We start from the raw sequence: 21,603 nt of genomic DNA, 5'->3' as shown, positions 1-21,603 counted from the left end.
CGTCCACGTTTGATAATGCAATTTTATTTCTCTCTTGTAAAAATATGCACAATAACCGACAATACCTATTTTTTGGAAACTTTTGAGTAAGCCGAACTGATTCTTGGTTCGAATACAAAATTTTGGACTGGTTTATTAAATTCAGGGAAGGACACAGAACAAACGTTGGCACAACTGGCGCGAATTCTGCCTCTCTAGCTCACATCTTGCGGTCAACGCTCAAAAATTCAGTATCAAATATTTTGTTTATTGCTAGCACAAACTTTCCTTTTTAAAAACGTTAACATACAAAATTGCAACAGCATTGATTTAGCGTACAAAATTTAGAGGAACGATCAGTGTTTGTGTCTTTCAAAGATTAGTACCAAAAACAATCTTCATTAATTTATAATATTCGTCTCGGAAGCAGTTGCTTAAAAACGATCAAAAAATTAGACAAGACGCCAAAATTTGTCTGGCTCTCCCCAGTTTGTATAACAGTGAGTAACATCATCTTTGAAGTCGTTGCTTAGTTTCTATGTGATAAAGATTAATTAGAAGCCTCCCTTTTTTGAGAACAAGCGAACGCAAAAATACTGATTCGACGCACGGAATGTCGCACGACTGGAAACGTTTTTGTACAAAGCGCTTGGCGGATCAGAAATTCAGGTGCTTTATTATTAATAATCATCAACGGGGGAAAGAAAAACTTGTATTATAAAATAACCGGCGTGTTTCAAAACAAAATCAGCTGAGAAATAAATGCATTATTCACAGAAAAAAAGAGACGGGCAAAAGTGGAGGAAATTCGATCCGGGCGGCGCTTTGACAGGAAGAATAAGCGAATGTACAAAAGAATTCTAACGATTGCAAACTTACTTGCTAGCATAAATAGCGAAGAAGGGGGAAGCCTGACCCGGGTTAAGCTGAGCGCACGCACGCAGGCACACAGACCTTCTACTCTCAGAGTTAATATTAATCAATCAATTATAATTCTCAATAAAGAAGAATGATTCTGCTCATCATCATTATTGAGCATCATCGAAAATTCTGTTAAGGCATCTCTTTAGGAAAGATACGTGTATGTGTGTGTTGTTTAGTTGTTTTTCTGCAGCAGTGTGTGTCTCGGAGCACCAGCAGGTGGACGTGAGTGGTTTACATGTTCTCGAACTGGTCGACACGGCGCTTAGTGTTGCCCTTGCGGATCTCGCGCAACGTCTTGTACTTGTCGCGGCCCTGTCGCACGTTCTCCCTGTGGATCTTATCCATGTGCGTCTCTTTGCTCTCGTCCCGCGTCTGCGCCAGGTCTTGCTTCAACGCCTAAAAGAAATTCAAAAATTGTCAAATTTTGCGATAATTTATGAATTTTTCTATTTTGGAAACTCAACTTTTAAAAATTTAAAGAAAAATGACACATATTACAAAATATTACTCTAAAAAATGTTACTTGAACTTTTTAGATTTGCAGAGTTTTGTGTGGAGAGTAAAAATAAGAAAAAACTTGTCGTTTCCATTAAAATGCTGATCAAATGAATATTAAAATACCTTAAGTTGTGAGTGAAGGCGCTCGTTCCTCTCTGCCAAAGTTCGCCGCTCCTCAACGGGGTCAATGATGCCCTCATGGGTGGCCAGGTCACGACTCACATCACCATTGGGAATTTCGTCGTTCTCATCTTCATTCTCATCCAGGTGATGATGCTGGGGAGTAGTGGTGGCAGCCAAGAGCGCCAACTTAGCCTCCTCCTGGCGTCTGAATTTCAAAATTGGTTTAACAAAAATTACAATTTTCCGATTTATTTAACTCACTGTCGGGCATCCTCGACCTCCTGTTGCAGCCTCCTGGTCTCCTCATCCTTGGTTTCAACCTCATTCTGGATTCTGGACACTTCCTCCTGCTTGGTCCTGATCTCCTCCTCGAGCTTAGCCCGCTCGGCGGCCTCCATTTCCTTGCTCTCCTCCAGCCGGATCATCATGGCCTAGAATTTGAAACTTTGAATCTTGCTCCTCTAACATAAAATTGGTTATCCAAACCTGAAGTTCGTTCTGCTGCAGCTCTAGTTGCTCCTTAGCCGCCTGGAGCTGGCGCAGTTGCTCCTCGAGACGACGGATCATCTCTTGGGCTTCGAGCAGCTCGGACTGACGCTTTTCCATTTCCTCTTGCATCGAGCGAAGTTTATCCTCATATTCTTGCTGTTTGCGTTCAGCTTTCTCACGAGCAGCTATCTCCATCTGAACATTTACAAAAAATTAATTTAAAATTACAATTTTCAGAAAGCTTTCTAATCCAGGATAAATTGTGGTTTCAAAATTTACCTGAAGCTTTTCGCGCTGCTGCTGTTTAGCAAGGCGCTCCTCCCTGGCCTGGGCCTTCATTTGCTGGACGTCGATGGTGTCCGGCTTGCGACGCCGCATGTACAACTCGTGGTTGCCCATGCAGAGAGCCAGGATGCGCTTGTTGATGCGCACCCTTGAGGCAAAGAAGACAAAGTCTGGCGCCTTCTTGTCGATGGGCTTTATTATGAACTTGCGGTCTGAGAAGGAAATGTTGCGGATTTCAGACCACGGGAAGCCAATCTTGGGGGTCAGCTTGTCGTCCTTCTCGTAAATGTTGAGACCCAGGGCGTCCACGCCCAACCAGAGCTCGGTGTTCTTCTTATTGCGGATCTCAAAGTAGTTGACTCCGTACATCTCAAGGTCCTGTGCGATCTTCAGGTACTCCATCATGGCGTCCTCCCTGAGCATGCCCTTGTGTTCGTTCCACCAGGTGGTTACGCTCTGGTCCCACTCGTCCCGCGACATTTTGTGCTGGTCCATTACTCTGGGGAGAAAATTGTTATTTCCAGTTGAAAGCTAAAGTGATGGAAATTACCTCTGGGGCAGAAGACGGTCGTTGGCGAGGAATTTGGCACTGTGCTTAGACTTGTCAAAGTCGCCGTGTCTTGCCTGGACGGCGTAGGAGGCCAAAAGAACCGAGGTCTCAGGTGGACAATAGATCTCATCAGACAGAATGGCGTTTTTCACTTGCAAGTAGAATAATCTCTGCAAATATTGGTATTCTCATTAGTTTGATTGGATTTACGATAGATTTATAAATTGAAGATTAATTATTTCAAATGAAAATCTTTTGTAATATTCAAACTTTTAAATAAGAAAAATAAGGAATTAACAAAACTTCAAAAATTTCTATAATATTGCAAAATTTTTCATTTTCAGAAAAAGAAATGAGAAAAGAAAAGATTTGATTAACAAACCAGAGTGATGTCTTGAATAATTTCTTCTTGGACGTCCTCAGGGTAGAATTTGGCTCGGAACTTAAACTGCAGGGGATTCTCCTTCTTGACATCCTGGCCCATGACCTGGAATGGAAATCGATGGATCAGAATAAGGTTGGCAGCAGTCGCTCAAAATCTAGCAGTGCATTTACGGCTAATATTACTTTAAACGGCCTTGGCAATGGAATTAAAACGTGTCTGCGCTTGTTGGTTTTGCCAAAAACGGAAGTGAGCCGTGTCAAATTGCATTATTTCCACTCGATCTAGCCAGAATCAATTTATTACAGGCATGAGTTTTTGGTTTTACCGGAGAAGCAGCAGAAATTTTAAGCAAAGACTAATTATCATCAATAAGCCAGTGAAAAAATGCAGGGGGTGCGGCGTCTGAGCTGCGGAATTAATTCCTTGAAAGGCTTCGCGCCAAACGTAATTTCCACCCAAGGAAAACAGAAGGAAAGCACGTGACTGGTGTTTTCAGTAGAGTTGAACAATTTTGGGGCTGTTTTTGAAAGATTCAATCTCTGCATGTTTGCTTCGGATTTATAATTTATGTTCAAGGTTTTTCGATTTTTCGTCGAGTTTGCATAAAAATTATCAGTTGCCTCCTGGCGGCACAGCGTCGGTGTTTGTGCCAGTAATTATTACCTCATTAATAACCGGTGCTTTGGTGCAAATAAGCACATGCAGAATATTTTATCGCGCACAGACCTTATCTGCGCTTAAAAGTGGGCCAGCCAGCCAACCAACACGACAGCCCCAACGATGAATGAGCAAACAAATAATAATACATGTACGGCCGCCTCCGTTATCAATTTATTTACGAATTCACGCACGCAGAAATTTTCTCGCTCGTTTCACTTTCGAAATTTATCGCCATCGAGCACCGAGTCGAAACAGAGAGAAAGATCCTTCCTTCCGCTGGCGTGTAATTTGAGACTTTTGGAAACTTATCTCAAACAAGAGTTGTTGTTAACTTATCTTCTTCCACTAAAAAAGGGAGGCGCCACCAATTTATAGAAAATATTATGATAACCCTGATTATCTGCAGGAATTTTTGTTTCACTCCATTTCGCCCGATAATGGTCATAAATAATTCATTTCTTTTTTCAACAAAGATTTATAAAAGTATATATTTAAAAAAATTATTGATAAAAAAGGTATATTTTTGACCAACAAGGAAGGGGAAAATTTGAAATAAAATCGTGCGTTTAGTTTCCTCCTCTTAATCACTTAATAATTTTGAATAAATTAACTGTAGAAATTGTAAGTGAAACGATGAACAAATTCCAAAGCTTAATGGAAACTAGACTTATGAAGATAAAAACAAAGGAAATCAATGGAAAGCTGTCCTAAATTTTCGACGTGTTGACATTAGGTAAATACGTTTCTACTACTCAAGCTCTACATTATCTAATCAACGGGCAGATCATAGATGACTGTGACGACTACTATTTTCTTTGTCTTTTACCAAGTCGTCGTCCGACTCGTCTTCCGAGTCGCTCGGCGGCTTCGACAGCCGCCGTTTCAGCTTCTTCATCACTGAGTCCGGCTGCATGCACATGCATAATTTTGCACTCAAAACAAAAGCACAAAGGAATTGCGAATTGTCGCGGTGAAGACAAAGGACTTTTGTTTGGCGCGCGATTGGGATATATTTTGCTTGCGAAACGAAAAAGAAATTAATTAGGACGCGCAGCTACAATAAAGATTGAAGGAAATATTTTAATTATATATTGGTTAAATTTCGCGACAAGTGAGAATAGAACATAAGAGAAATTGCGTATAAAAAATAACAACACTAAGCTTAATATTAAGAATTATTTCCACGATTAAACTTTTAAAGCATGAACTTGTTAATTAATTATGGATAAAAATAGAGTGAGTTGCGAAGCTCACTATTGTCCCTTTATAAACAACACCTTATGTGGACACAACGAGAGAGCAGAAGACGTTTGCGTGTGTTGCAAGTGACGAGATAACAAAGAATAATCAAATAAGCCTTTCAGAGATAAGCTGCTGAGGAATTCCTGAACTGCTCCTCGTGGGCAGACATCTTCACTTTCCTCTCTCTCATGTAAATTTTTAATTGTTCTTTACCTTCTTGTAGAGCTTGATCCAGGTGAGATCGCCCTTGCTGTCCGTGTACTGCAGGCCGAAGAACCAGACCTCACGCAGACCTATGGTTTTGACCACTTGGTCGAACAGCTGTTTGCCGGTCGTCGTCTGCTGGATCGCGAACTCGAGTTCCGCGTCCATCGTCGTGACCCGCACATTCATCTGCAAAAATTAAAATAATTGTTGGTTAATAAACCAATTTAATAAGAATTCAAATTGCGAATTAAATTTTTACAAACAAATAAATTCTTTATATTTTCCTGTCTATTTTTATATTTTATACCAGTATTATTTCCAAATAAATAATTTTCTCAATTTAATATTTTATAACAATATTGAAAATTTCCAGATTATTATTAGTCACGTTTTATGCTATTGCGTTGACCGATGACGAAAAGCCCGAGTGTTTGCCGAATGACTTGAGAGGATAAATTTACACTCCTGAGAGGTTAAATAATGGCTCCTTTCGTCGACACGCACACAAGTGAGTCACAGGTTTAATCAAGCTGCCGGTGCAAGGAGTGAGGGAAAAAACTATGAAGATGCACCTGAGCGTTCTCACACATGTGCATGTGCAGGTGGAATTCACCAAAGGTCGAAAGGTCAAATTTTTTCGTATCAGGAAAAATTCATTTGATTTATTAAAATTTGAATAATTAATTTCCCCGTACATTTAATGCGCCAAATTCTGCATAATAAAAAAATCCACCGATTTTCGAACGCAGCTGGGCCACTGAGGACAAAAGGGAGAAAACAGGTCCCTCCCACTCTTGAATGGGTTTCTTTTATTATTGCAGACAAATAAATGAAAGGACAAACAGACTCGCAGCCAGACGGCGGAGGCCAATTTTCTTGAGCCCGCCAAGACGAAAACTTGTAATTGTTCACAGCCGTGAGAATTTTAAAGTTGGCCGAAGCGTTAACTTGTCCGAAGCGCAAAAAAGGAGAGAATTGACTTGGTAACGGGCCCGCCCTTAATTAATTTTTTTGCTTCCTGAGCTCAGCGGTCGGACGTCATTGCGGATGAGAGATGCAGTTCAAAATGGATGGATACACATGCTGCATGGCCATTTCAGACCGCAAAAAAATCATATATAAATAATTTATTTTTCCACTCATTAAAATATTACAAATTAATATTTTTAATAAAAAGTATTTCAAAAAAATCAAATTTGCTAAATTTAATAAATGTGGTAAAAATTATTTAGACTAATTTAAAATAAATATTTTTTATATTTAAAAATACTAGAGTTTTAGAATAATCCTTAGAATTTAATTAAGATGATCAAAGTTGACACCATTTATTGTGAATTACTCTCGAGACTGCACCTCTTTTTCTTATTTGTATTTTTTTTCCTCCGTTTCTCGTCAAGGGAAACGAAGGCTTAAGCCGACGCGAGCAATATGGCAAACGAGTGTGTGCCCCCTTGGGAGGATGATGTCATGATGAGCGTGCAAGGCCACAAAGCGCGGCCGTTTTTGTTCCCGGCGAAAAGCTGCTCAGAGCCCAACCGACGCACAGCTGATAAAAAACCAACCAAGGCGAATAATATCGCGGTGGAGAAAGACCTAAAGAAACAGACGCACTGTTATATAATAAAAAATATAAAATAATAACTGGCCGACCAGTTCGTTGTTCAATTAGCGCCAATTAATCGGCTATTTTTGTCGCCTCGTTCGTTGTTCCTCCGAAAAACTTTCACTTTTTATTATCACCCTCAGACCTCGGCACCGTTGCGAAAGTCCCTGCAATGAGGGCGCAGAAACTTGAAATTAAATAACAAGGAAAAATAAAAATATAAGATTAAAATAATTTGCGTTTCAGTAAATTGGAACAAAATTTTTTTTGACCCGACAGAATAATAAAAAAAAAAATTCAAATTATTGGATAAATTTCTATGGAGGAAAATAATTATGCTAGATTTTAACATTTTAACGGGAAAAATCCCTGAATATGAGGATGAAAAATTTTAGTAGAATTTCACAGCCATCAAGTCTTATTGATGGTGAATTCATAAATTTGGCTTTTCTTAATGAGTATTCTTCAGTTTTGTTTTACAATGAACGCTTTATTAAAAAAAAAAGTTAAATAAATTTAAAAATATTATTACAAATAAAAGTTAAAAAAAGGCAAGTGGACTTAATTGATAGCGTTTAATTTTAAAATTGCAAATCTATTGTTGTATTAATTTCGTCTTTTTTTTAATAATGAAAGCTTCAGATTGTTATTTATCAGCCAAACAATACCTGACCAAGTGAGACCACGAAAAAAGAGAGAGTGCAAGAAAGATGAAAACAAGTGCAGGCAATTTAGCGCAAAGACGGAGAAATTGCAACTCGCCGCCGTTTAGTAAATTATGTCCTTCGGTTTCTTTTCTATTCCCTTGCTAGACGAACCTGTTTTCTCAACTAGATCTTGTTCTCGCTAATTACATTTTTCCGATGAAAATACCATTAACTTCCAGCTAAGGACTCTGTTGAGCGTGAACTGCATTACTTTCGAGAATAATTTTTGCATGCGAATTTAACCGACCAGACGAAAGTCCGTTACAAAAGAGCCGGGCTCCGCCCTATCAACGGACTTGCCGCCACCGCGATTAATCTTTGAATTGACACCAAAATTCACAAAAACAGGATGGAGTTTTTTCGGCTGATTCATTTTCGTGACGGATTAATTTAATATCGCGGCAGGTGGGAAATCTTTGTGATTTTCCTCATGCGTCACCCACGAATGGAGCCGAAAAAAATGCCCTATCACTCTGCGCTAGTGACACACTTTGCATAACCAAATCGACCGAACGAATTTGATCACACCGCGAAAAGAGCCGAGTTTTTACTGAGAAAATAAAAATTTTGACCGTTGGCGGAATAGGGTGGTCGGTCCGACCCTCTCTCAATATCCCTTTTAGTGTGAAAATACTTGCCATTTTTCCTCCGACCACCATTCTGGCGAATTGAGTATTCGAGCCGGTTTGATGGCGAAATCGGAAGAGGCGAAAAAAGTGCACTCGGTGGAAAAAATGCGGACTTGATGCACTTGCCGAGTGGAAGTAACTGCAACTCCAACGGAACAACACTCAACAGGCGTCTGACTGCTCGGCAGTCTGCCAGTTTTTGCTTTTTCACCAGATACGGGCAACCGGTTGTTTTGCCAATCGTACCGGTAGTTTACGAGATATTTGTGGTAAATGTCCACTTTTCGCTACAAATTTTTCACAAAATTTTCCAAAATATTTAAAAAAGACTTGCAACGTAAAATTGAAGCATAAATTATAAAACAAAAATAATGCTTGAAGAATAAAAAATGTCCCACTGTACAAATAAAAATTGTAGCTCATGATAAAAGATAAATTAAATTTGATTAAATATAATATAAGAAGGAGAGATAAAAATAGAAATTTAGATAAAAGTCAAATTTATACGTACTTCTCTGGATTTTAGCAACACACAAAAGATGAGACGAGGAGTTTAATGGGAGAAATCAACAACTTGTTGGGAGAAATTTTTGGCACTGCAGATGCCTTCCTCGGCTATCAGAGACTGAATGAGTAGTGCATGTACAATCAGTAGTGGGTGGGGTTGATCGAATGTGATAATATTACTTTTTTATTACTTTAATATTACTTCGCTTTCAATTTAAATTGTGCATTAGTTTCATACAATTTTAGAAAAATTACTTAAATTTTCAAATTTGTACTGGTGTTTGACACGTTCTTCGTGTTTTTTTAAGTTGTAAATCACAAAATTCATGACGTGTTCAAAATTGAAGACGTCACGCTTTGATGGTGACACTGGAATTTTTATTGACATTTTTTTAGCAATGCCACTTCGTAATAATAAAGATCAAGATAAGAAAAAGCTCCTTGCCTCTTATCCGAAAGTTCTGTGAATAATCCATGTAGTGCAATAATGATAAAAACTGGAAAGAGAAGTCGACTCATAATTATATAGTAATGTATAATGACTAAATCAACAATGGAATATTAACAATATTAAGATGAATTATAAGATTCTTTTCAAAATTATTTATCTATTAAAAAAATCATTTGCATAAAATTTAAAAGTAGAGATACAGCAACTATTTACAATCCCTTTTAAATTTATATAAGGAACAAAATTATATTTTACGGAGCAGGAAAAGTATAATTATTTGTATATACAAATATTTAAATATATTATCCTTCCAAACCTGTGGTATACAAGATTTTATCAGACCCAAAACCACTTCAGAAATTTTGTAAATAAATACTTAACAAATCTAAATTTTTATTTTATCAATTATTGAATGAGATTGGTACGACTAGGGCAACTAGTACCATAAACCATTAAACTGGTTTCAAAAACCGGTTACTTTCGCTGAGAACGGAGCCCCGCCCCCCACAGCGCCAAATTCGAACCACCGCGCACCATTCCCAGAAAGTATGCCCTTATCACCGGTGACGTCAACCGAGTGTCACTCTCTATCAGGCCGGTGTGAACCAGTCTAAGGGCGGTCGCGACCCCTTCGACCTCACAAGCCGCTCGCGAGGGCACGAGGGCAAAATGAGCCGGACAGCGCGGCCTCCGCACTCGTCCCTTTTCAGGGCGGGGTCCGTAACGGGGTCACTAGGACACGGTGTCGGCTTCTGTTCTTTTTTAATCTTGAATTTCGGAAATTCGCCGGACCCTTCGTTCGGCAATGCGGCCAAAAACAACGCGGTCTCGGTGACCGGAGGCGGTGGAAGTTGGTGGACCTTGCGGCCTTCAAATACTTACTGATTTAGGCATGGTGCTGGCGTAGGGGTTCCCTGATCGCTGACCCAGGCGCTCCTGAAAGGGCACAGCAACGTTAGTCAACGTGTAAAGGCGGCGTCGGCCGAAATTTCGGCTCACCTGAGATGAAAAGGCGCGGCAACCCCTGTCGGTGACAACTCACGTCTAATATGGCCGACTTCGCAGGGTGGGGTAATCGTTGCCAACATGACAAAGTCTTAATGATAAATTAAAAATGATTGTTCTCCATTCAATTTCAATCTCTTTAGATATTTTTAATTATAAAATACAGTTTTGTAATAAAATAAAATTTATTTATTGGCTTCGAAGGAAAATGTTGGTATTTCAAACTTGTATGTGATAAATTTATGTTGGTGCTTTGTAATATTCGAAAAAGTTTGCCGCGAATTGGGGTGTTAGTTCTGCCGTTCTCCCGCTGTGTGGCGCATTTTATGCCTTTTCCGGTGATATGTGAGCACCACAATTGGATTTCCTTTCAAAACACAGTGCTCGTCAATGTAAAAGTGTAGAACGGGTAGCGGTATTATTATATACATATGCTATATACTCCGGAAGAAAATGCAAACACTCGATGAGCTAAATAAAGACCAATAAAGGCAGTGACGAACGGGGAAATGGAGTTTGCGCATTCTTATTTCTTGAAAATTACTTTTAATTTTTACAATTATATAATTAATAAATATTAGATATCTCCTAAAATTTGAAATTAAATTTCAAACTGACATTAAACATCATTTCAGTGATTATAGCGGATTATATTTTCTTATAATATGGTAGTACATGAAAAAGGAATTGGCCAGATATGAAAAAAAAAATATAAAAAAATATCAATTATAGACACTTTTCTTATCAGGTGGCCCTAAGGATTTATGAAAAAATCATTTGAATAGAACAAAATATCCTCAGAATTTAATAAAAACTTTTAAATTTGAATTGAATGAGGCTTGCAAAAAATGAAATGATTCACTATGTATAATGTAAGAATTAGAGGGTGACACCTTCATAGAATTATTTCGTTGTTGGCGAAATTTTTCCTTGCGTTGTGAGCACGCTTTTATCACGAGCCCTCCGCAAAGCTGCCCTTTGGCAGGACGAGCGCAGAGCCGCCCCCGGCCTGCGCGCCGCCCCCCGAGGAGGAGCCAAGCCAAGTTCGGGGCGGTCGTCGGACGCGCCTCGTTAGTCGCTAATTGACGTCCCGAGCACATGGATAACCCCTGTCCTGAGGCGCATCAACTCCACTTGCAGGTGATTTGCTTTTTTGTCTTCTAATTAGGGCAGAATTAATTAATTAGAATTTTATTCCCGCGTATAAAATGATAGACATGTTATCGGATGAGCTGTCAACTCACACAGTCCTGTTTTAAAATAAAATTATTGACTGTCAAATATTTATTTAAAATGTTCATCCTTTGAGTCCATATTTATTTTACTTCAAAATGTAAATTTTTTAAATACAAAAATTTAGTTTTTAATTTAAATACATTTAAAATTTTAAAGAATCTAATTATCTCCTTCCTCAACCTAAATAGAGAAAATAAATTTAATAACCTAATCTAAAAACCCTTTTTATTTATTTTTTTTTTTACAGACGTTCATTGTCTTTGAATTATATAATGTTGCTATTTATTTACTACTTATATATACGTTTTGTCTCTTGCACGTCTCTAAGGAAGTATTTTTTTTAAAGGATCTTCTATATATTTTCAATTTTTGGGGAAGAACTTTTACAGAGCAATTTTAGTTTCATGAAATTAAATAAAAATATAAAAATGTTTCACATTGATTCTTGAAGAATATCAATCTAGAAGATCAGTATCAAATAATTAGCACCGCTCAGAAGGTATTTTTTTTTTTTAAATTCATACTTAAAAAATGCATGCCAGCTGAGCGGGCAAAGTGCAGGCCAAAGGAATTGCTGAGAGCGCTACTGCGGATAATCAATTCCTCACCTCATTTATTATGTGCACTGCTGGCTGAACTATGAGGGAATTTCAATGCGCACAACCTAGCCAAATTGTGCTTTTGCAAAAAATGTGACAATTTTGAAAAACCAATCACACTGCGCTACATTATATTATTATATAAAATCAGAAAATGTGTAAAATTCGTCTTACACTTGTTTCTTTGTGGTCAATTAATTAAGACCTATAGATTATTTTCTTCATTAATTTAATTTGTTAACAGCATCACCAACACATACGCAATATTTAACAATTTATTGTGGTTTACTAATTTAATTTTTTAAATATGTGTATAATGAATGTTATGTTGATATGGGCAGAGAATGCCTTGTGGTACCACACTTAATTTGCAACTAAAAAATAAAACAAACGGTAGCTCAAATCCATAGAAACGGCAGCAAATTATTGCTTAATATTTAATTTTATTCTTACATTGGGCGTTAATTTTGACACCAGACGTGGTTCATGCAGCAGTCTTCTTCAGCATGTCTTCCTTTTACACTCTCAAAATTTGTTATTCACATTTGGTGTTTAAAAAAAGCAGAATTTTTTTTACAATTCTGTTTAAGGAACGAAACAACAATCAATTGCCATTAATTTATGATATAAACCCATATTGCACGTTGAGGGTTAAGGGCTCCTTATTGTCATGTTTTAAATCAAGTGTTTACGACAGTAGTACAAATTTTTGGCAAATATTGGGAACATTTTAGCCGCTATTGTTGTAAAGTTTGACTTGATTTGATTGGATTTGATTATGGTATAAAAGGAGTCGTTCAAGATTTATTTTGATTTCCATTGTTGCATAATGATGGTTACATAGGTCTATAGAAATTAGATGTAAATCCATTATTGCGTAATGTCATCGTTCATTTTGCTGCATTTGTGCGAGTCCATTGACTTTTATTTTGTTGATTTTTATAGTAATTTAAAAAATAATAATATATTAGGATTCAAATAATACGTTATATGGTTTCATCGACCTATTTGATTGCTTCCAACAATAAAAATAAATGAAAATCACTAATTTATTTATTTAAATCAAAATTTTTTTAAACAAAGTCAACGTCTGATTACATTTTTCACGTTAATAATAAAATCAGCCGTTTGAATGACATCACTGTTCTATATATAAAGAAAAAATACGTACTCGCAATTAATTTGAGTTAGGAGTGTTGAATGCAATTTTGCTGCACTCGCACTCTGCAGGGTTGTTGACCTCTTCGACTAGCAGAGAGAGTGACACATTTTACAGCGATTCCTGGGCGCTACTTGCAATAGCTATGACTAATTTTATATGTTTGCAGCAAGCCACAGCTTTCTTTTCCGATTTTTCAGCAACCTTTAATATCATGGGTTTCAGGTGGTTCCACGTTCTGCATTCAAAAAACTTGTTTTTAAAATTTTCAATCAATTGAAATCACGTGGGCTTTGGGAAGTACTTACAACCCTCCTTATTATTTTACAATAAAAATGAAATCATGTTTTTTTATTAAAGATATTAAATAATATCCAGGGTTTTAATTTCTTTTTAACGAATTATACAAAGAAGCAGCTCTTCAATTTTGCGAAAGTTTACAAACCGCTGAGATATGGTGGCGCCTTGACTGGCGCTGGTTCACTGAGAAAAATTGCGCTGATTGTGCACTTTTGGCTCTGCGGGTCAAGGAGAAAGAGACGTGCAAGTTAAGTGCTCTGGACGCATGCACTTTTCTTGAGTGTCGAAATTATTTGCCAAATAATGCGTCTCATCAGCTTTTCACGTGACTGAAAATTACAAGAAAATGAATCACAAAATTGCGACTCACAAAGTAAACATTATTTTTGTGGGCCTACTTGTTTCAGGAGCTGAAGCGGCCACCGCCTTTCCTGTCACCCACAATCCCCGAACATCTGCCCCCAACTTCATTGGGCCTCCTTGGTGAGTAAATTTAATAAAAATTAATGACCGAAATAAAATTAATTTGTTTGAAATTAAAATTTCGTTGAAATTGAATACTTATATGAACCGAAGCTTGTATATATATTTAAAATGTCACTGAAAATAATTCCTGCGCTGAAGTTCCTCTCACCGTCACTTCTATTTTTGGTGCTAATTTCGAGCTCAACTTCGCTGGGTGCAGAGGAAATCAGAGTCTCTCCCGCACACTGCACCGAGCACACACAGAGAAAAGCACGTTCAGAGCACACACGTGCTGTTTACCCGATGAAATGCGGCTCAAAATAAACCACTTGGTCATAATTCATGCACTGCCAATTACCTTCAGTAGAATATTGACTGCCACTCTGACGTCGAAAAATGCGCTTTTCACGCCACCGTTCCTTTAAGAGATGCACTGATTGTGAATTGAATGAATTAAACCAGTGCTATAATACATTATATTGAAAATAATGAAAAAGCTGTTAATAATTGTTTTGGAATTAAATTATTTTTAAAATGTTTTCGTTTGTCTATGTTTAATACGCATCGAGTCTATAAATAATATTCAAATATAAATTTAAACGATTCTGAACTAGATTCAAATTTACGAGCCTGACCAAAACTCCTAACAATAAAAAATTTCATTAATTAAAATCTGTAGTTGATGGATGCATGATTTTTTTCTCATCTTCTCTTGCGGAGAGCAGGTTGCTTTATTTGTTTGCGTGGTGCGGTGTTATATGTTTTGAGATGCTCCAAAACAAAATATTTAGTTGTCTTTGTGGCCAAATATTTACTATTTTAATCCTCAGTATTTTGTAAATTCTACACGCCCTACAGTCACACACAACAATATTTTTTCAAAAAATGAAAATGTTTTAGCTGCACTTGTAAATAACGCATTTTCTTCGCTGTAAAAAATTTAAAATTCTCCAGTAACTTCAAAGTTATCTTTTTTTTCCGCATGAAATGAACTTAATGGCACACTGAAAAGAGAGGCGTGCGTATATTGAAATTCTATTAAGGTTGTTGCGTCCTTGTCGGCTAACAATGAGGCAAATTCATGCCCTCAAGAAATAAACATCGGCGTTTCTTATCTTTCCGCGCGGCGAAATTGTGCTGGAAAGGCAGAAAACTATCCGCGTCAAAAGCAGCTCGCACAGACAGGCTCATTTTCTCGCTCGCAGTTTATTGCCAAATCGAAAACAAAAGTAAAAAAAATTACATCAGCTTTGCTAGGTTCCCGTGTGAAGCTGCGAGAAATGCGACAGCATTTTTTCCCCAGCCGTTTTCGCACAAGAGAAGAAAAATTAAAACTCATAAAGTGTGCGTCAAATTGCCACTTTCAAAACGTGCATACACAGCTTGCTCGTAAAATCGGATGTGCCGGCGTCTCGCTGAAATATTATTAGTCTGGAGTGACAAAAATGCCATTCGTTACTCAACTGGACAGTTTAAAGGCAACCAAGAAGTTGCTTTTACTTTAATAAAAAAGTTTTTAAAAACAGTTGGTTAAATTACAAACAGATCTATTAGAGATGAAGAAAATCGGGCTTGTCCTCATTGCAAAAATTGTTTTTATTAAAAAAATGAGCCGTTTTGTTTTTGAATAAAAACAATTTTTGCAACGAGGACAAGCCCGATTTCCATGATCATCTCCTCGAGTGTCAATTTCTTCAAACAGATCTATTTGATTCTCAAATTTTCTGGTGATTTCTTTTTTTCTTTTTATGTGAAATAGAACTTCAAGTTTCTTAATTATTTCAATAATTAAGATTTTTATAAATAATTGCCTGTACTTGCTGTGGACATATAATATCTTTTCTGACTAAATTATTTATATTTATTTTTAAGGTTTTCCTGCGTAGGTAACTCGATTGGGAGTATTTTTAAAGTTAATTTCTTTCTAAACTTATGCTTAAATCATCAACAAAAGAATAATTTTATGGCTATAAGAGGATAAGTTAATTTATAAAATTTAATTTGAAATAATGCAAAACCATAAACATCAAAATAATTAATAAATTATTTTTTGCTTATCCCATCTAGAAATTTTCAAGTTCATTTACTAAACTCTGATATTCGTGCATAGTGTTCCAAATACTTATTTTGATTCGACGACACATTATTTACAAGCTTCGGCTTTTAATTAACAGACTTATAGTATTTGTGTGTCAAAACACAGGTCTGATATTTGCAAAACAAAAAGACCTAAAACTCGCAAGTTGGCCAATTCGCGCGACAAGTTGGCTTATTTATTTAGTCTCCGTCGCCGAATGGATTTTGAGCAAGTGTGCCAGGTAAGCGCAGGACGGAATGAAAAACACAGAAACGCCGAAAGTCGACGTGCAGTTTATCACATACCCCTATTCGGAAAGTGGCCCCGCGGCCCAACTCGCGAAATTCGGAGGGCGGTATCGCGTGACAAATCGAGATGATCGTTTTCTCCTCTCTCTCATTTAAATGGCTGAGTAAAAAGTCTGGTTGTTAGTAGCGGGATCGGATTTCCTCGCGACTAATGGATGCATCTCTCGTCGCTCGGCGGCAAACTGATACTCTAATTATAGCTGCGAGAGCTGCCAGAGAGCTTGACTCCGCTGTTTGCTCTCTCGTCTCTTTTATTTTCTTTCCTGAATTTCAAAACAAAACAACCTGCTTTGGCAAAACCCCTTTGCTTTTTAAGTGGGATTACCTTGTTATGGAAACTTTATTCCAGTAAACAGAAAATAATGATGGAAATGTATCATTTTGTGTTATTTAAACATTGCAACTTTTGATTTAAGGGTACGGCAGGGATCACCAAATGATCGGCCGGTGCTTGGATCCGAGCAAAGGTGACGAGTTGCCGCGCGAGGATAAACCCGACCTGACCACAATACATTCCATGCCGTCCTTTGTTCTGCACCACCACCATCAACACTTACCAGAGGCAATCCAACCGTCGTCCCCAGACCCACCACAAACGGCAGTCACTCCTTCTGGGTAAGTAGAAAATCTTATAAAAATATAATTTGTACATAATAATTTGTAGCCTCAGTTTCGAACTGTATTTTGTGCAACCTTTTAAATGCATAAAAATTTAAATAATAATTTAATAAAATGGGACTTTGAAGAGACAAGCCAACAAAATAGGACAAAAATTACCCAAAGTGAAAATGGTTTTTTTTTTAATTAATATAAATACATTAAATGAATGGCAGACACTGATTAAAAATTGACAGAATCTAAAAAATTTGTAACTTTTAAATTATTTGTAAAACAAATTATGAATTTAAAAAAATCTAAAGCAAATTGCAAAAAACACAAGATTCTCCTATGGCACATTTGTTTTTTTAAATTAGCTATTTTCATAGCAAATAAATTTGAACTCAATTTTTTTCTTTCTATTCCTGATATTTCCTCTTTTACCGCTGTGGGAACTTCACCGTGCGAAATATTCACGGCTCGCTTGCAAAATTATTATTCTTTATAATACCAAGAATAATTGATTTTTAGTATTCGAATCATTTTCACTTTTCACTCACTTCAAATTAGAGGCTTTAAAAATCACACTCACAATTCAAAATCAATTTATTTAGTAGCAGTCAGCAAGAGATCGGAGGTTCAGTACGCGAAGCGACTTCGCCGGCCGACTCGGAGGACCATTCGGATCCGAACACGAAACCTCCCTACAGTTACGTGGCCCTGATCGCGATGGCCATCCAAAGCTCCGGCCTGAAACGAGCCACCCTGAGCGAAATCTACAACTTCATCACGTCCAAGTTCCCGTACTTTGAGCGGAACAAAAAAGGCTGGCAGAACTCGATTCGCCACAATTTGAGTCTGAATGAGTGTTTCGTCAAAGTTCCTCGCGAGGGTGGTGGCGAGAGGAAGGGCAACTATTGGACTTTAGGTACAGAAAAAATTTTCTATTTTAACAGGTATGCAACTTACTTGGCCTTTAAGTTCTCACGGTTGCATAACTATGAATTCACCAGGCGCGTTGATTTCTTAACTATTGTAAAAAAAGTTAATTCTTTTCATTTCATTTTTTCAGATCCTCAGTATGAGGACATGTTTGAAAACGGGAACTACCGAAGACGGCGGAGGATGAAACGCCCTTATAGGACGGCCGGAGGTTACGCAAAAGCCACATTTTTCACTGATTCTTTTGCCCACACCTTGCCTCTGAACGGCCGCAACCTCTTCAGCCCACCAGCTTACAATCCTTATCCAAGGTAAATTCATTTGAAAAAAAAAAAATAATAATAAATAAACACCACATAGTTTAAATTTTGAATCTGTTGATTTTGAGACAGAAATAAAAAATACAAAATAAGTCCCTTTATTTGTCATTCGGGTCGGGAAAGCGCCGCGATGACAGCGGCTTTTTGTGCTCGCGGCTGACGAATCGCGGCGAGTTTGAACATTTTTAATCCCGGCCGTGGTGACAATTTAAAATGAGCCTGGGTGGCGTTTGCGTTTCAGCGCCAGTTGGCCTCCTCTGCACGGATCCGCCTACCCCGGTGGATGTCAGTCGGGTCGTCCTGGCGCACCCCCGGCACACCAGAGCGTCGCACCAACCCTTTTTCAACCCCTCGCCTCGTCCCAGGTTTGTTCAATTGCAATTAAAAAATAATTAATTTAATTAAATTTAAATTCTAGATGAGTTCGAGTGTGCAGCTGCCACCAATGGGCAGCTACTCGCACCAGCTTTCTCCAGGTTTGGGTCAGTATTTTTTATTTTAAATTTTTGCGAAAATTTATTCTTTCACCATCTGAATAAGTCTTAATACGATCTTCCCATTTTGGGCAGGTCCAAGCGCAGGACCCTCAAGTTTTGGGCAGCCCCAATTTCAAGCAGCCTGTGCTCGCAGGGAAGAGGCGGCCAGATATTCCTACTGGCCAACCGACGGTGAGAATAACTCTGCTGGCCTGACCATTCAAATCTGACTGCATGACCTTTGCTGCCTCTGATATTTTTAACCTCTTCTAATTTTATTTAAATTTTAAAACTAAATGCTCAAATAATTAATGATTTCTAGCTGTTGTTTAAATTAATGCAAATAAATCCAAATTAATTAAGATTTCTAATTGAATTGCGCGAGTTGATTTTTTTTCTTTGTGAAGGAACCACTTAAAGCGTCGTGCTAATTGACAGTTAATGCCGGCAGCGGTCGTGTACTGTTTTGAAATCTTACCCCGTGTGTGGTGATAATAAAAAGCGCGCGTGTTGTACTAACTTCGTTGCTCCCCCAGCATTTTTCCCCGAGTGCGCTGTTTATTGTTTTTTCTCGATGGCTTTGAAAACAAAATTAAGAGGTCAAAGCAAACCTGACTGCGCGCGTCTATCAATTTATTTAAGACCCGCTCTCTTTTCGTCAGCTACTCTGAGGAGAGATCGCTCCCGATTTACATCCACACACACTTTCCGTGCTCGAGCGGCAGCCATTAGAGCCCTATAGCTTGGTATTTTGTCTCGTTTCTGCCAAATACCTTTAAGATTCCGACACGAAAAAGCGTCGTCGGTGTTCACATAAAAAACAATCACGGTTTTGTCCTTGTTAATTTTGCTGCAAAAAAATTAAGCAATCAAATTATTTTACTACAGTTTTTTAGTGCACAATGATAAACACTTTTGTTCAATATTGTTTTTCAAAATGTAATGAATTTAGTAAAAAAATTTAAATACAAAATTTTACAAAGTGGCATTACAAAAATCGAGTAAAATTTTCAAAATTAAAATAAAAAATATACTTTATTATAAAATATTTGTTTTTTATTAATAAAATAATAAAATTGAAATTATTTTTTAAAAGTATGTAACAGAATAAACCTCAAATTAGCTGAATGATTTAATTTTTAACTTAATTAGATTATTAAGCTTAATATTAATTTGTTCAATTTTTATAAGCATGAAATAAAACACAAATTGAATTTGCATGATTTTTGTATAATGTTTTTATAATTCTTGTTCAGCATGGTGTTTGTATATTTAGTTAATTTGGTGTAAATTTATTTCTGTATAAAGTTGTCACCAATGATTATCACAATTTGGTGCGTGTGTTGGCAGCGGGCGTTCGCGGCGAGGCGGGCGGTGGAGGCGCTTTTGCCGGATTCAACCCCAAGTGCTTCATGTGACTGCGTTTAGAAAATCATAAAACTCTTTTTAATTGTTATTGGTACAAACGCGCGGCTGTAAATAGCGTGACGCGGCGTGAATTAATGGCGGCAGGTGGCAGTCGGTCGGCGAGGCGGCGGCGGCGACGGCAGCGAGAATGAGCTTCACAGTCGCTCTCTCCTCCCACGATTTACCGGCCCATTTGCTCAACATGATGTGTGTGTCGCGCTAATGCACCCCGTCTCTCTCCGCCACCATCCTCGCCTATTAATCCTCGCCTATTTTTTACCCACTCGACTACACACGCTCCCAACCGCACAGCTCCTCAGGGGGCACACCAACAATTTCCTCAACATTTCACATTTGCTTTTAATTTTTTTTTTCACAAATCTTTAGTCATTATTGAAATAATTTCGCGCATTCGTAATAAAAAAATTATTTAAAATCACTTTCTATTAAATTATTAACTTTTTTTAAATTAAATCTTAGGGATTAAATTTATTTAGGAAATCATTTAAAAAAAGGGGGATGATTCAATGTAATAAATGTTGATTGAAGTCATAGTTAATGAAGCTTGTTCTTCCATTTCACTTTGATGCTCTTGGTGTTCCCCTGTGTGGAACTGACGGACCCAAAATCGTCTCTTGAACTGCTCCCCAGAGAGAAGTGCATTTCCCCGAGTATTATTAGCCGTCCCATTGCAACCACTGTTTTTTTTATCCTTCAAACTTCTCATCTTTTAATACTTGAATAACTTTTCATTTAAGATAATTCAGATATTGAAGCTGTAATTAAAATATGACATGTCATTTTCCCTTCATTTGTAAAACCGAAAACTGCCACCGCTTCTATAATTATATAATAGTCAAATGTGAATTTAATTTTAGAATAAAAAACGTGTCTCTGTGATTTAATTTGGTGAAAATGTTGCAGATCTTTGATTTTCTGCCTCCCTCAAATGTTCAGGTTTAAACTGCAGTAAATATTAGTGCTCTTACAGGTTGTGTATGATTCTTGATGAACAACGTATCGGGTTGAATATTGATAAACTTTCACCAAATGTTTTTTAAACTTTGCAGTCGTTGGGAAAAAAGCCGCTGTCAACGCGGCGATCAAGCGCCGCGCAGCTGCTACCTTTAAACAAGTCAAAAGAAGAGGCGCTCGCTCGATCTCACTCGCGCGCACAGCCTCCGCTGTCACTCTTTTCGGTGAGCGCCATCCAAAATAAAACCACCGTTCCCATCGCTTTTCTCACAAGGCTGCAGCTATCTTGATTTTCATTCAAAATCAATAATTAAGATAATGAAATAATTAGCTGGTATTATTATGGCTCAAAATACATTTAACTAAGAAAATTGCTTTCTTTGCAGATCAAATCTCTAAAAAAATTAAATGAAATGACTTGCAGAAAAAAAATAGTTGCGATTTCAGTTGCATGCGTTCAATAATTAATATTAATGTAACTTACTTTTACACTGGGGA

General features: G+C 37.5%; 2 protein-coding genes across 7 annotated transcripts; one reads left to right on the top strand and one right to left on the bottom strand.

The window, feature by feature from the left end:
- Positions 1 to 8: 8 nt before the first annotated feature.
- LOC132205637 (moesin/ezrin/radixin homolog 1) lies at positions 9 to 10,304 on the bottom strand. 3 transcript variants are annotated; one of them, XM_059634845.1, is made up of 10 exons: positions 10,239 to 10,304; positions 10,122 to 10,175; positions 5,349 to 5,528; positions 3,231 to 3,335; positions 2,849 to 3,018; positions 2,293 to 2,797; positions 2,011 to 2,208; positions 1,786 to 1,955; positions 1,525 to 1,729; positions 9 to 1,299 (listed from the first exon to the last, which is right to left on the bottom strand). In XM_059634845.1, exons 2-10 carry the CDS (start codon positions 10,131 to 10,133, stop codon positions 1,135 to 1,137), a joined length of 1,710 nt encoding a protein of 569 aa, XP_059490828.1. In that variant the 5' UTR covers positions 10,134 to 10,175; positions 10,239 to 10,304; the 3' UTR covers positions 9 to 1,134. The 3 variants fall into 3 exon arrangements, with proteins under 3 accessions (XP_059490828.1, XP_059490829.1, XP_059490827.1); XM_059634846.1 differs by lacking the exons at positions 10,122 to 10,175; positions 10,239 to 10,304 and adding an exon at positions 8,793 to 8,905; XM_059634844.1 differs by lacking the exons at positions 10,122 to 10,175; positions 10,239 to 10,304 and adding an exon at positions 8,291 to 8,457.
- A 1,017-nt stretch (positions 10,305 to 11,321) lies between these two features.
- LOC132205638 (forkhead box protein L2-like) lies at positions 11,322 to 21,019 on the top strand. 4 transcript variants are annotated; one of them, XM_059634849.1, is made up of 9 exons: positions 11,322 to 11,384; positions 13,946 to 14,021; positions 16,805 to 17,003; positions 17,603 to 17,913; positions 18,058 to 18,238; positions 18,489 to 18,612; positions 18,666 to 18,729; positions 18,817 to 18,915; positions 20,074 to 21,019. In XM_059634849.1, exons 1-9 carry the CDS (start codon positions 11,343 to 11,345, stop codon positions 20,139 to 20,141), a joined length of 1,164 nt encoding a protein of 387 aa, XP_059490832.1. In that variant the 5' UTR covers positions 11,322 to 11,342; the 3' UTR covers positions 20,142 to 21,019. The 4 variants fall into 4 exon arrangements, with proteins under 4 accessions (XP_059490832.1, XP_059490833.1, XP_059490830.1 ...); XM_059634850.1 differs by having other exon boundaries at positions 17,600 to 17,913; positions 18,829 to 18,915; XM_059634847.1 differs by having other exon boundaries at positions 17,600 to 17,913.
- Positions 21,020 to 21,603: the final 584 nt, after the last annotated feature.

The sequence above is a fragment of the Neocloeon triangulifer genome, unplaced genomic scaffold, assembly GCF_031216515.1.
Source record: "Neocloeon triangulifer isolate White Clay Creek 2 clone unplaced genomic scaffold, ASM3121651v1 ptg000003l, whole genome shotgun sequence".
In the NCBI taxonomy this organism is placed as follows: domain Eukaryota; kingdom Metazoa; phylum Arthropoda; class Insecta; order Ephemeroptera; family Baetidae; genus Neocloeon; species Neocloeon triangulifer.
This window is presented reverse-complemented; position numbering and strand designations above follow the sequence as displayed.

Excerpts from the sequence above, each read along its gene's own strand:
- LOC132205638 (XM_059634847.1), top strand. The coding sequence starts at position 11,343 with ATGGATAACCCCTGTCCTGAGGCGCATCAACTCCACTTGCAG. Across the intron at positions 18,239-18,488 it reads GCTTACAATCCTTATCCAAG|CGCCAGTTGGCCTCCTCTGC; the intron begins GTAAATTCATTT and ends TTTGCGTTTCAG. Across the intron at positions 18,730-18,816 it reads CCAGCTTTCTCCAGGTTTGG|GTCCAAGCGCAGGACCCTCA; the intron begins GTCAGTATTTTT and ends CATTTTGGGCAG.
- LOC132205637 (XM_059634844.1), bottom strand. The coding sequence starts at position 8,311 with ATGGTGGTCGGAGGAAAAATG. Across the intron at positions 3,019-3,230 it reads TTATTCAAGACATCACTCTG|AGATTATTCTACTTGCAAGT; the intron begins GTTTGTTAATCA and ends CAATATTTGCAG. Across the intron at positions 1,300-1,524 it reads GCCTTCACTCACAACTTAAG|GCGTTGAAGCAAGACCTGGC; the intron begins GTATTTTAATAT and ends AATTTCTTTTAG.